The following is a 14711-nucleotide window of genomic DNA, read 5'->3' as shown; positions in this document are numbered from 1 at the left end:
GTCCAGGACCGAAGATCGATGGATAGAATTTGTTTACTTTTATCTTTTCATAAGAGAAATGAGATCGAATTTAATAATATCCAACTAAATAACGATGCCATTAAAGATTCGAATTTGAGTTATATCCTATGAGCAGTTGATTTAGGTTTGATTAGTCCATTTTTGCGTGAAATCTATACTTCAAGCAAAAAATAATGGTACAGAATGCAATTTAATTAATAAAATTTCCTCTCTATGGATGTAAGTTATTACTACATATGTGGTGATCTCTGTGAGGGGGAGGGGGGGATGCCATTCTACATGGCATGTGGATTGTCATAAGTGTGATCCACATGGTTGTACTATAGATCGACTTTCTTACATTTGTAATGAAATGATATATGAGACTCGAATGTAAATACTGAAAAAGGTAAAACCTGAACAATAAATTCATGAAAAAAAAAATCTAGGATGTAAAATATGGTTTCTTTTTTTCCTTATTATTACTTGGATCATGCATGCACGTACTAGATTCGTGACCACATACATATATAAATTTATAACCTCAATTGCATGGGTAAATTGATGGGCATGAATCTTGTCCGAACCTACCAAAAGAGTCAATGAGGTAGCGTTTAAGATTATCCTACTGGTGCACATTAGGTTTCCAGCTAGATACATACATCGAAGTCCAAATCAATCAAAACTATAAGTATGAGGAAGGGATGATCGATCTTTTGTCAACTATTGCCGTCCAAGTAATTATGAAGGTGAGCTGAGATTTGTAAGTCTTCCCAATTAGGATATGTAGGGATATGTAACTATCTGGTTAATGTTTGGATTGTGAAATGTTTGAGCTGTATACGCTTGATATATATGTTTCAGTTGCCTCATATTTATATTAAGGTTGGCATCCATTAAAAACCCAAGTGGTCCATTTCATACAAATGTAGTTAAGTCCTAGTTAGTTAATAGATCGCTTTCTCTATCCTAGCATACATATTTATATAGGATGTACCTCGAAAACATTAAAAAAGAAAGAAAATTATAATTTACCCAAAGTATGTATATATATATATATATATATATATGAAAAATTTATTAGAAACACCTAAAGTTTTGCTCTTATTATTTATGAATATTTACCATTCCATCATTATATATATATATATATATATATATATATATATCTTAATGACTCATACAAACACATTAAATGTTAAATTAATTATAGATGTAAAATAATCTTAATATTGTAAGTTTTTTCAAAGAATAAGTAAAACATGAAGATGAAACCAACATATAAGGTTAGATAAGAAAGATGTTTAGTGTTTTTTTATAAAAAAAATTGCAAAGTATTGTCTTTTCAATGGGTTGTATGATTGATAAATATTCATATGATATTAACAAGGACAAAATGTAGAATATTTTAAATATAGTTTTCTAACTTTTCAATGTATCTAACCTTATATCGGAATGGAATTGACAATATAAAATTGAGGGCATGGCTTCGTTATGGGAGTGATAGATCTCTGCTAAGTTGTGAGAACAACCGTTGGACATCATACACTAATGCATTGATCGCATGCATCTAATTGCTATAATCACGCTAGTAGAATTTGAGGGAGGACAATAAATGTTTACTATCCAACAATATAGTAGTTTAAAACACGATCAGCGTGGGATAGGAAACCACATCCACATCCACACGGAGTTGACCGTCATCGAAGACATGTAAACTAAAAGAGGAAGGTGGTAGTAAAGAGGAATGCATGCATCACGAATGACATTTTCTTGTGTGGGGCCTCCTCAGGATACAAAATCACATGTAAAATATAATTGCACCTTTGGGCAGGAAATAGATGTCTCACATGTCCTTCATAACGACCTCATCCTGTTCCTCCTTTTGTCAACCAAGATAAATTTTTAGGAGAATTTTTACATAATTATCACGAAAAACTATCGAAGTATCCTAATTACCGCTGTATTATAATTTCATCCAGATCACAGTTAAATCAAAAAAATTATGATTAAAACTGAATTTAAATTTAAAAAAAAATATTATTATGTCATTCCATAAGTTATCTAAGATAATTTTGAAGCTATTAATATTTTACCCAATATCATAGTATAATGATAAGTATATTCTTTTATGCAAAAAAAAATGTTAATAAATAATATTTACACTTACTTGAAGAAAGATGTGTGTTTTAGTCATTTACAAGTATTTGTTAACTTTACTAATAATCTGTTAGGAATATTACATTAAAAACTACCTATTTTTACATAATTGTCATTGAAAACTTTCAAAATATCATAATTATTACTGAAATTATTGTGTTCTTTTAAAGATATTATTTGGTAGTTAAATACTAACAATATAATTATAATTTCAATTTGGATTAAAAAAAGATTATTTTGTGTTTGCTTAAATTGTTTAAAATGGCTTGAAAGCTATCCAATATTATACTCAATATCACAATGAAAAATATCTTTTTCGAGACACAAATCATCCATAAAAAATTATAATTTAAAATTTAAGAAATAGGAATATTTTAGTTATTTCTATGTATTTAGTAACTTCAGTAATAATCTAATAGAAATATTCTAGCTGTAAAAATTAAACAATTGTTACCGAAATTATTGTGTTCTTTCAAAATATTATTTTGTTAGTTAAATATAACTATTATAATTATAATTTCAATTTGGATTTAAAAAAATATTATATTGCGTTTTGCATTAATAGTTTAAAATGGCTTGAAAGCTATCCAATATATATTATACTCAATATCATAGCACAATGAAAAATAAATTTTTCTATGCGAGACACAAATCATCCATAAAAAAAATTATAATTTAAACTTCAAGAAATAAGGGTATTTTAGTTATTTATATGTATTTAGTAACTTTAATAATAATCTAATAGAAATATTCTAGCAGTTAAAAATTAAACAATTCTAAAAGAATAAAAAAAAATGCAATTATAATATTTAAAAGAGGTAATAATTATTATGACATTATGAAAGTTTGTGGTGGCAACCATGTACACTAAAAATTATGGTCTGAAAGAATCAAAAGATTCTAATTAAGATTCTAATTAAATTAAATGCTTTAGAATTTGAGCGTGAGCAATCAAAGCTCGCAATAAAAATAACTACTATCCACCGTATGACTAATGTTAATTAAAAACAAATAAAACATTAAACACAATACTTATTTTGGATACAACGACATTAACGTGGGATAGGAAACCACATCGGCATGGGCGTGGCCATGGCCATGGCCGTCTTCTTCATCACCACTATCATCATCGTCATCGAAAGAGTTGTAACTAAAAAGAGGAAGGTAGTAAGTAATATTTAAAGAGAGAGGAATGAATGCGTGCATGCGTGGAGAATGGCACTTCACGATCATGGGGTCCTTCTTAGGATACAGTATCACAGCTAAACCATAGCTATTCCTTTCTGCTGGAAAACGAGATGTCTCAGATGCTGATTCGTTACAACGACGTCATTTTTGTTTTCAAATTTAAAAGTCAGACGATTCAGAGCAGCGGGGGAGCCATGGATTTTAATCTAGGGAGGTAATTATTTGGAATAGTTATATTAAATTTTAAAACTGAATGTCTTTGATCCAGGAATTATATAAAAGGACTATTTCTATGTCAGAATATGATCAATATATAGTTATAGGAATACTGTAAAGGTGAAGAAACTCTTGTGGTTTGCTCTTCTCACTCAAAGTTACATATAAAAGACATTATGATAATAAAGGCAGTTATTGGTAACTCAGTTCGTGTTCTATGCCCTAGTAAAGAGGAGTATATTGATCATATTCTTTTCTTTATCATGCGATTTCTCCAAAGAGATAATTTCTTCTTGATGCAAGAGTTTGGAGATTCAAAATAATTGCTGGCTAAACTGAAGAATGAATTATATCAACCCTCTGATTAAACCTGTGTGGGATATGCTTATACTTATGATACAGTGGAAGGTGTAGAAAGAAAAAGAAGAACATAATTTTCAAACACGAAGGCTTTAACTATTACTGAATAAGAAAGCATGTCAGCTTACTTTGGCAGTATTATCTTCTTTTCTTGTAATCTAATGGATTATTTCAACTTTCTCAAAATAATAATAATAATAATAATAATATGGTAATTAATCCATGATATTTTGGAAAACAAACTCATTTGGTGTGTAGGGATGAATACATTGTAAGGAACATTTATGATAGACCATGTTCTGAAATCTGAACAACGGAATAAAGAATAATACATTGAAATCGTAGATATGCATGCAAAAAACAAAGAACCTTTTAGTTTATTCGTCGTTCTTCTCCCTTGGTCTATGCCTACAACTGTGTAATGTTCTCTCTGACACCAAACTCTGACAGACATGCTCCTTGTGATCTAGTTGATTTTGGATAATTGGATATCATTTATATCCATTGTTTGACTTGCAACATTTCAATCAATTCATACGAACATTCCCGAGAATAAAACCTCCTAATGCATAACAAGTTATAATAACTTAGTATTAATTGCAACCATCATTTCAATCTCTTCTTATCTCTCTTGTTCCTTCTTCTTTCTCTTCTCTCCTTTCTTCTTATCCATTCATTCTAAAAGATATTTTAGCCATTTCCTAAACTATTATTTCAATTTTACGTCACATAAGTATAATTATAATATAACTTATATTAATATAAGCTCTCTTATTCTAGCATAACAAATTAGAATAATTATGCCTGCTTAATTATTCCGGCCTCAAAAGTTGGGCCTAGTGACATAGTGGCATAATGGGCCCAATTGCTTGACTGGCCCATATGTTACTTGGGCCTCAGATTTTGGTATTGCATAACAAAATAAAATTATTTCTTAGGGAATTTCTGGTAGGCTAGTATTTCATTAAGATCAGTAGAGAAGAAAATTTTAATTAGAGTTTAGACCCTTTTAACATCGTCGACGAGGACAACAAGCTTCTAATTTCTAATTAGGCTGCAATTAATTCTAGATTTACATTTAGCATCTTTCAAAAGATTTATTTATTAATTTATTTTTGCATGCCCTAATTTTAGTAGATCAGTTAAATTATAGTGTCATTTGAAAGCAGAGCTGTGGCATTGGTTTAAAAGGTTAATTTCCACGTTAAGCATCAAAAGAGAATATACTAATACTTGCCATCCTCGAGATTAGAAGCAAACAAGGACTAAAGTCATTTGTAGTGGGCCAAGCATGATACATGACGACGCCAAACAACGTGCAGTAGTAGATTCTTTTGTTTTTATTTTTAATTGTTTTAGATACTTATTGACGTACTTTTAAATGATATGGTAAGTAGAATTGCCTATGTGACAAATTTGTAATCAAAAGATATGGCATAATACTAACCACCACCTCCTACTATATGAATTATTATTATTATTATTTTAACCTTGCTGATGCACACCGTACAGGATATTTTGTAATAAAAGACAAGTGACAATATTTTGTGACAAAATAAAATACCTATGTTATTATTTAAAATTTTTGCCCTAACAGCATGCTCCGCTGCATATGGTTTTGAGATTTTTTTTTTCTTTCTTTCCTTCTTTTGAAGGGCTTCATATTTTCTAGTCAAAGTAGTTTAGGGCATGAAAAAACTCTTTACGCTCTTGTGTGAGACATTTATTATTTATTTTTTTATTTTTTTTCTTCCTCTTTTTTCCTCATCAGTCTCTGTCCTTGCATGATGACGTTGATCTTGATGGCTTTATCGTCTTTGCCCCACTAGATTATCACTTGATATTGGTAGTTCCTATAAGATGTTCAGCGAAGTGCCCTTTTGAATTGTAATCCCTTGGTCGACCATCATTAGATATTATTTTGTGTGAATATATGCTCGAGGGATTCACTCATAGTAAGCTTTGTTGTTATTTTACAATATATTACAAATTTGTAGCATTGAATATACTATGGGCTTGATGGAGCCACAAGACGTCGACCCTCTTTTGCTTACACTTTTTCATTTAGTCTCTTGTTGCACTTTTTATATGTGCCACTAATATTAGCTAAAAAGCGAGGGATGCTTCTATGATTGTCCTCTATCTCCTCCGTTTTTTTCTTTGCACGAGAACTTAATCTTTTTGTTATTTAGTTAATATTTTATTTTATTATAATTCAGTATGTATTCAGCTAAGTGTGAGACTTATTTTCTAGAGTCGTCACCCTACATTTCCTTACAATCTCCTGTATTAAATTATAATTATTTATTTAAAACTTAGTATAATATCTATCGGCCTACATGTTTCTTTTTAAAATAAAATGTCATTATTTGCATAAGTTAAGTACACCCATTTATGAGATGAGAATACCATATCAGTGGATCTTGCACAAGTCAATCTGAATATATTATCTGAAGCACACTTATATATTAATTGAACACATTGGACGATTTTGATTACATCCAATTCCTAAATTGATCTGATTCCTTTCATTAAATGGCTTAACATGGCTACTACTCGATTCATCAGTTTAATTATATAAACAATGAAGGTCATTATATCGTATTTTATGTAATACATAAATGCATTAAGGTCTCTGTTGACTTGTATTAGATTAAAACATCACACACACAGAAAATCTAGGCATGAAAAATATAATATATTATAATTATAATTATAATATTCCTTCCAACAACTCCCTCCATCTTTTCCTACAACTTTTGCTTAACAAAATAGTAAACAAACAAGGCATCGCATTTGCTTTGCTAAAGAATTTTATTTTAAATTAATCTTAATAAAAAGATAGATCCACCAATCCCTCACCCAATCTTAATTTGTCCTTGATTGCTCTAATATTTTTTTAATTTTTTTTAGGGCCAATTAGATGGAAGACAAGGTTGCAGATTGATTATCTGCAAGCCCAGCTACAGGAATTTCCTGCAGTCGGATAATTAGCAATACAGCATATGATCAAAAGTGCCAAACAGCGTGACTGTACTGTATCAAATCCAACAATCAGATTCAGGGTTGCAGACATTTTGTTCCCCCAAGACGAAAGAATCCAACCACTTATTTGTGAATTATGATCAAAGACAAAACAGCTAGAGAGTTATCTCCATGACTGTCCAAATTCAAATCCTCATTTTGTGTTTTCCTTACATATATTGGAAAAAAGGCTAATTTTTTTAAAAAAATATAAGAGTAATTAAGTCTCACCTGAGGCGTAGTCAACATACTAAGTCGTTAAGTCTCAGCTTCAATCCCTGTGTATTGTCAAACTATTACTTTGAATTAAATACTGTTTAGCTATCGCTTTAAGTTATCACGTCGCCGAGTTGCTCTCTAAGTCACTGCATCACTGAACCATTAAGCTAAACTAACAAACTATTAATTTTTCCGATTAGGTGCGTGCCAGGCGAGAGCCGGGGCTATCATCTGGGATGATACGGGAAGAATGGTGATGGTCCGGTGGGAGTCCACACTAGCGATGTCACCACTTCACACAGAGGCTTGGGCAATGCAAATGGGATTAGGCTTGTTGAGCAGAGAACATTATGTGGAGGTTGAATCGAACTCGGAGCAGCTGGTGAAGATATTGAGAGATGAGGGTCCCTGCCCATGACAGGTTCAGTGCATTGTACGTGTATGTAAGGCCACCTTAGCTAAACTGGCTGAGTGCATCATAAGCCATGTATGTAGGTCAGGTAACAGGGCTGCTGATTGGGCAGCGCAGCGGGGCTTGGGTGCAACCCAGATCGAAATGATCCGAGAGGGGGACCCAATGCCATCAGAGTTGTACGCCTTGGTCGAGATGGATAGTTGTCCATCTGGAACCTTTAAAAATAGCTAAATCTAGCTCTTTTCTTAAAAAAAAAAACTATTAATTATTTTATTTTTACAATAATTGTTGAGGTTGTAGTTTGAGGTACGTGGAGCTGTTAAGATTTTTTATTTTTTAAAATCAATGATATGTAGAGTTGTTTAGATTTTTTTTTTATATATAATTTTTTTTGAGTAAAGAGTTGTTTAGAATCCAAGCCCAGAACTACCAACCCCCGTCCTTCTCAGGAGCAAATCATCTGCAGCTACAATTGCAGGAAATTATTCTATCCCATTCCCGGTACTTGCCACGATGCACCCTCAGGCGAACGGCCTGCCAAGTACCCTGATGTACCAGATTCATACAATTTAACGTTCCCCACTGGATCCTCTGCCTTTCCCAATCGTCCGATCTACATAGTTCCCATCTGGAAACGTCCATCATCCAAACGAACGGCGTCTCTTTATCACGTTTTATTTTTATATTTCCTATTTTATATGGCGAGGAAAGTTCCAACGAGCTCTCCCACGAGAGGGACATCGGTTCGAAACACCTTTTCTAAGGGGCGGGACCACCACGTGGCGCAGCCAGATCTTGACCGTATTATTTGACCCCCCGGTACAGGTTTGCAAGTTACCGCTCAAAAATACGGTAGATAATTTTCTCGTAGATAGATCCAGTGTCGGATCCGGAGCCACGCTTACTCTTACCGTCCTGAACCAGTGGGACCCGCTTATACGAGCGGATCCTATGCAGTCCATGGAAGCGTAAATTCACTACAGCAGCCACTTAGTATAGCCCGTAATCCCTCGACTTTCCCCAACAGTGGGCTGCACGGGATCCGGTCCACATAAAACTCGTGGGGTTAAAATTTTCCGGGTCACGAAATGGTGTGATTGCTGCCCGCTTTGTAATAGGTTAGAAAACGTGAGGGAAATAAAAGCACCGAAGAAAACCCAAAAAAAAAAAAAGAAAAAAAAAAAAAGAGAAAATTAAATGAATAAAAAATTCGAAGGTGGAAAAGCGTTTATGTAATTATTTTCCAAGATAAGCTTCTCATCTCTATATAACGAGGAAGGTGAGGAGCTCGTCGAGGCACCGTTATCTCTGCGCAGACTTCTCTTCCTTCTTCCCCTTGGTGACTCTGAGGACTGCGAGCTAAAGAGGTAACGAAGCTCGAAGGATTTTGTTTTTGTTTAGAATCTTTAGATTTCGTTTTGGGTTGCGTTGATTTGTTGAGTTGACGTGGAACAAATAGATGCTGGCAGCTGGGTTTTCTTTTGGAAATACTTAAAATGATCCAATTTTTGAAATGGTTAGAGGAACAGTAAAAAATGGTGAAAAGGAGCGAATTTGCTATATGGGATGTGCCTTCATTTAGATCTCTTTGAATGTTTGCATGGTTGGAGGTATCCTCTTTCGATCTCCGTCGAGTTGATGAAGCTATTGCAACAAAATGATATATTTCCCCCCTCTCTATTTTCCAACTTTTTTGATTTGTTTTGCTCTGCATACTCTGTTGTGGCAGCTCGTGTGTTACGAATCTAGCTTATATAAGTTACTCTGGTTGTATTGGTAAGCTTTACTGCTTCCAGAAATTCCAACATAATGCTGACATGGTCTTTTGGGTGGTTCATCAACAAGTTCATGGTGTTTTCAAATAGGAAATTTCACTTTTACATGTTAAATTATATCTAAAGTTTGCAGAAAATTCAGTCAAGTTGTGTGTTTTAGTTGGTGGTTGGGTCTTTTCTCATCAGGAGGTCTATCTGATTTGTTTTGAGTAGTTGTGATCTATCGATTTCATTTTGTGGTAGATCTGATTAGTGGACTCTTTTGTATATAGGTTGTAAGTAATTCATGAGTTATACTTTCAGCAGAACGATATGATTCACTGCATGAAAACTTAAGATTTGTCGTATTTGTTTTAATCATAGATCCTGCTCTACCAATTCTATATATGGTGAAAGTTATGTTCTATTCAGTTTAGCGGAGTGTTGATGGTCAGTTGGCAGGCCTTAAATGTTGGATCTCAGTGTTGAATTAGTCACACTTTAACATTGCCTTTGATTTTACGCAAAATGTATTTTTGCTGCTTCTTTTGATCATAATAAATGCGGTACATAATTACCATCTAGTACTAGATTAGATATAATATGAGATTTAGCACCAACTTTAATTTCACGTATTCATGAAAATTGCAGAATGGGGAGCACTGGACAAGATGGAACCACCTATGGTGAGTACACCTATGCAGAGTTGGAGCGGGAACCATACTGGCCTTCTGAGAAACTGCGGATCTCCATTACTGGAGCTGGTGGTTTCATTGCCTCCCATATTGCACGGCGTTTAAAGAGTGAGGGGCACTATATCATTGCCTCTGACTGGAAGAAGAATGAGCACATGACAGAAGATATGTTCTGCCATGAATTCCACCTCGTCGATCTGAGAGTCATGGACAATTGCTTGAAGGTGACTACCGGTGTAGACCATGTTTTCAATCTTGCTGCTGATATGGGAGGGATGGGCTTTATTCAGTCCAACCATTCAGTGATCATGTACAACAATACTATGATCAGCTTCAACATGCTTGAAGCTGCAAGGATTAATGGTGTGAAAAGGTTTGCAGCTTCTTAATCACTATAAGCACTTTCTAGCTTTGTTTCCTTTAAGGTATATTGCAAATTCTTAAATAAAATTTTACTATGATTTATTAGCTAGTGGACATTGACTGCAGAGCTACCTTCATGTAAATAATTTCTAACGAGCTCACTTGTTGTACTAAGAAAGTAGGACCTGTTTCATTCATTCAAAAAATCTTATCTTAAAAAATTAACATTTCTTTGGACCACACATTGAAAGTAGGTCCTTTAGCGAGCAGCAATGAGTCTAGTTTTATGGAACTCTTGGGCCCTAAAATTTGGAGTATCCTGATTGTCTTAAATGCCAAGAATGAATCGGATGAGATGCACTTTCCTCAAGATGAAAACAGAATATGTAAGAAAAATCAAGTACTAATAATTGTAAATAGGTAGGAGGCTAATTTCACTTAAGTAATGTCAAAATGCTGCTTTACAAAGTTTTTTTTTGATATGTAAGAAATATATTGGGTTGCACAGATATCATTTTTGATATTTAAGATGCATAATATGAATGAAAAAATAACCAAAGATGGTATAAAAATGTTATCCTTTGCTTTTTAATTATTTCTTCAGTCAATTTAAATCTGCTTGGTTATTTCCTAACACATAGAAGTTAGTGATCATGGTGCTTCTGGCCTGCAGGTTTTTCTATGCCTCCAGTGCATGTATCTACCCTGAATTCAAGCAGCTGGAGACTAATGTGAGCTTGAAGGAATCAGATGCTTGGCCTGCAGAGGTTTGCTATTCTAAAAAATAATCAACTCCTTTTCTTGTATCTAATTGACCTTGCAGTTCAACTTAGTGTCAACTATATGTTATTACTGTATGTAGCCTCAAGATGCTTATGGTTTGGAGAAGCTTGCAACAGAAGAATTGTGCAAGCACTACACCAAGGACTTTGGCATTGAGTGTCGAGTTGGGCGTTTCCATAACATTTATGGCCCCTTTGGAACATGGAAAGGTAACTTGCAAAGCTAATTATAGAGAGAATAAGTATAGGTGTACTTCTTCAACATGTAAGCGATCGATTTATTGATTTTGGTCTGTAGGTGGAAGGGAGAAGGCACCTGCTGCTTTCTGTAGGAAGGTTCTCACTTCTATTGATAAATTTGAGATGTGGGGAGATGGATTGCAGACTCGATCCTTCACTTTCATCGATGAGTGTGTGGAAGGTGTCCTCAGGTAAACTGTTGCTATTAGTAATTCTTAATTACAGCATTAGTTTCAAAAACTAAAAGAAATGAATGCTTGCTGAAATCCTAGTAATCTTGATCAAGTTTCACATTTTCTGATATATAATGAATTCTTCAGACTAAGTATAGTTTCATGATTTCAACAAAGCTTTAATTCTCAAGTAGAAATTCTCGTTTCCTTACAATTTGTATCTTCTGTTTGTTTTTAAGGTTGACAAAGTCAGATTTCAGAGAGCCGGTAAACATTGGTAGTGATGAAATGGTTAGCATGAATGAGATGGCTGAAATAATTCTCAGCTTTGAGAACAAGAATCTGCCTATCCATCACATTCCTGGTCCAGAGGGTGTCCGTGGCCGTAACTCTGACAATACCCTAATTAAAGAGAAACTTGGTTGGGCGCCAACAATGAAATTGAGGGTAACTTACAAAATCTTCTTTCTATCCAATGCTTTTGGCTTATTGAGCCTATATATAACTTACTGATTTGGAAACAATTTTTAAACACAGGATGGCCTGAGGTTCACATACTTTTGGATCAAGGAACAAATCGAAAAGGAGAAGTCTCAGGGAGTTGATTTGACCATTTACGGCACGTCCAAGGTGGTGCAGACTCAAGCACCTGTTCAATTGGGCTCTCTTCGTGCGGCAGATGGAAAAGAGTGAAGTTAGTTTACCTTATCCATTTGTGATGGCTATGAACCACTTGTTTGTTTCAACTAGTTTATCTGTGAGGGTGGAAAGTAGTTCTGCTATTGACAGTGGTAATTCAGTCTGCATAACTTTGCATCTTTTTGAGTATCATTTTTTCGTTAATGGATGCACTTGTTCTCTAGAAATTAGTTGTCTTTTGAGCTTATGTCTTATGCTGTAGGTGAGTGTAGTGCTTTATGTTTGGTATGGTTATAGTCTGTATGTGTCAATTACTATGATATACAGAATAAAGTTCCTTCCTACTGAAATGTCATGGAATATGATGTCACTGATGTTCTATTTGAAGATATAGAAGCTAGCAACCCATCATCATAACTGAAGAGTATCATGACAATTGATAACTCTGGAAATTAGAGTTTAGCAGTGTGGCTGATTAATTAATAAGTGATTATATTGACTTGGATGACCATTGGCATATCATGAATTAGATGATCACAAAGAAAAATACTGGACCTAATACATCAATTGCCTCTGCAATTGTCAAATCTTCTCTAATACTTCTAAACAAACATCTCTGTCCTCATCCATGCAACAAGAGATTAATAGTTAGACAGCTTATCTGACTTCCTCATTGTCTTTTATATCTGTCTTTAATGTTGACTATGACACTAATCCGCCATTCTTGACTGCCATTATTAAGAATATCCACGCAAGAAACCAAAGAATTTAAACCAGCCATCATAAGCTTGAACTCTTATAATAGCTGCTTTTAAGCAATACAGGTTTCCATCCACATCAACTTATCACTTATAATTCTCTACCTATCACCATACAACTAGACATGGATTTCTATCCTTGTTCAAGAGGGCCTCCCTCCTGTAACCAAGTCAAGATGATCATCTTTCAGATTCACTTCCAACTTGGCTATGGCATATTTCTTGACCATCACTAGTTTCCTGGACCACTTCATGAATGCATATTATCCTGAAAATTTTAGGCTTGGAAGCCCTGGAAATTTGAGAAGAAAGGACATTTTACCTCATTGTTGCACAAGTTCCCTTGCTTTTATTACATTTTAGTGTCCTTTCTTTCTTCTTCTTTTTGTGTGGATATGCTTCAACTTGCAGGGGATTCAGAAAGCTTTCAGAAGGGTTAGGCTGTTACATCATCATCTCCCCCACACCATTTAAGTCCATGACAGTGAAGTTTCTTGATTGATTGGGATGAGCTAGTTAAGATAAGGGTGAGAGCTTTGTCAAAAGGTAATCTAGGAATATGATGAGTGGAATAAGTGGGTTTTCTTAAATAACTTCTCTTTATTTTAAAATTCATGTGAATCATAGGATAAGATTTTAAAATAAGAAAAATAAAATAAATCCCCTTATTTAGGATAACTTTATCCCAAGTTTTAGTTGGGATAAAGTTTTGAAAATATCTCTCACTTATTCCAAAATAAAGTGACCAATTTGTTATCACTAGAATTTGTACCATTTATGATGATATATTGCGGTTTAGATTATAGATTGAATAGTACTTGGATAATATATAAACTATATTTATAGTGAAAATAATCTTAATATGGATTGGTCATCGATATATTGTGTAAATTATGATGAATAAAGTCAAATCAATTTTTAGCCAAGAATTGTAAAAATTACTATGATTTGATAATATAATAATTGTAAAACCAAATAACAAATATTTAACTTTAAAAATATTTCTCATATTTAAAAATAAATAAATAATTAACATCTATTTACGTTAAATTAATAAAAGGAGAATAGGATTAATTTGATCATTTTCATCCCTTATTCCAACTTATCACACTCAGACACCATCTTATCCATATTTTCATTGGATCACTTATTTCTCTCTTTGCAATCAAACACCCAAAGATAAATAAAAATAACTTTTTTTTACTCCATAATAAGTCATTATATTATCTCAATTCTAACTTTTCTTTTTCCAGCAACAAAATAGGCCCAACTTCCTAAAAAAATATATTCATAGATCACTTTTAGCCTGCTTTATTTGCAATTCCCTGAAACAATTATGATCAAATAGCATTCATAAATTTATGTAATTGAGGCATTTAAGCCTAAGTATATCCTAAGTATCTCAAGATGATGGCAGAAGAGTTTAATGCTCCAAAAGGCAAAAGTTTGTTTGGCCTACAAGATAGTGAGTGAAATATACTTTACACCCTCTATTAATGAACCACCATCACTTCAAACCCTAATCCTAATAAGTTTAGATGTGCTTATATATGTATATATACTATAAGCCTTGGAACTAATCAAAGGTTAGAAAAGAGGTTAGCCAATTGGGCTAACTCAACGAGCCAAATTCTTATGGGCCATAAGCCCAAATTATACTCACATAGTATTAAAGTGGGTTTGATTTTAAATCCATGACTAGTGTGATTTTAGCTCTTAATCTCG

The 14711-nt window shown here is 33.6% G+C and overlaps 1 protein-coding gene across 1 annotated transcript; it reads left to right on the top strand.

The window, feature by feature from the left end:
- The first annotated feature begins 8789 nt into the window (after positions 1-8789).
- On the top strand, positions 8790-12578 carry LOC140773874 (GDP-mannose 3,5-epimerase 2-like). Its single transcript, XM_073116652.1, has 7 exons — positions 8790-8949; positions 9988-10404; positions 11068-11161; positions 11257-11386; positions 11475-11607; positions 11829-12036; positions 12127-12578. The coding sequence occupies exons 2-7, from the start codon at positions 9989-9991 to the stop codon at positions 12280-12282; spliced, it is 1137 nt and encodes a 378-aa protein (XP_072972753.1). The 5' UTR covers positions 8790-8949; position 9988; the 3' UTR covers positions 12283-12578.
- Positions 12579-14711: the final 2133 nt, after the last annotated feature.

Source organism: Typha angustifolia, chromosome 13 (assembly GCF_048772165.1).
Source record: "Typha angustifolia cultivar Huaian chromosome 13, ASM4877216v1, whole genome shotgun sequence".
Classification (NCBI taxonomy): Eukaryota; Viridiplantae; Streptophyta; class Magnoliopsida; order Poales; family Typhaceae; genus Typha; species Typha angustifolia.
This window is presented reverse-complemented; position numbering and strand designations above follow the sequence as displayed.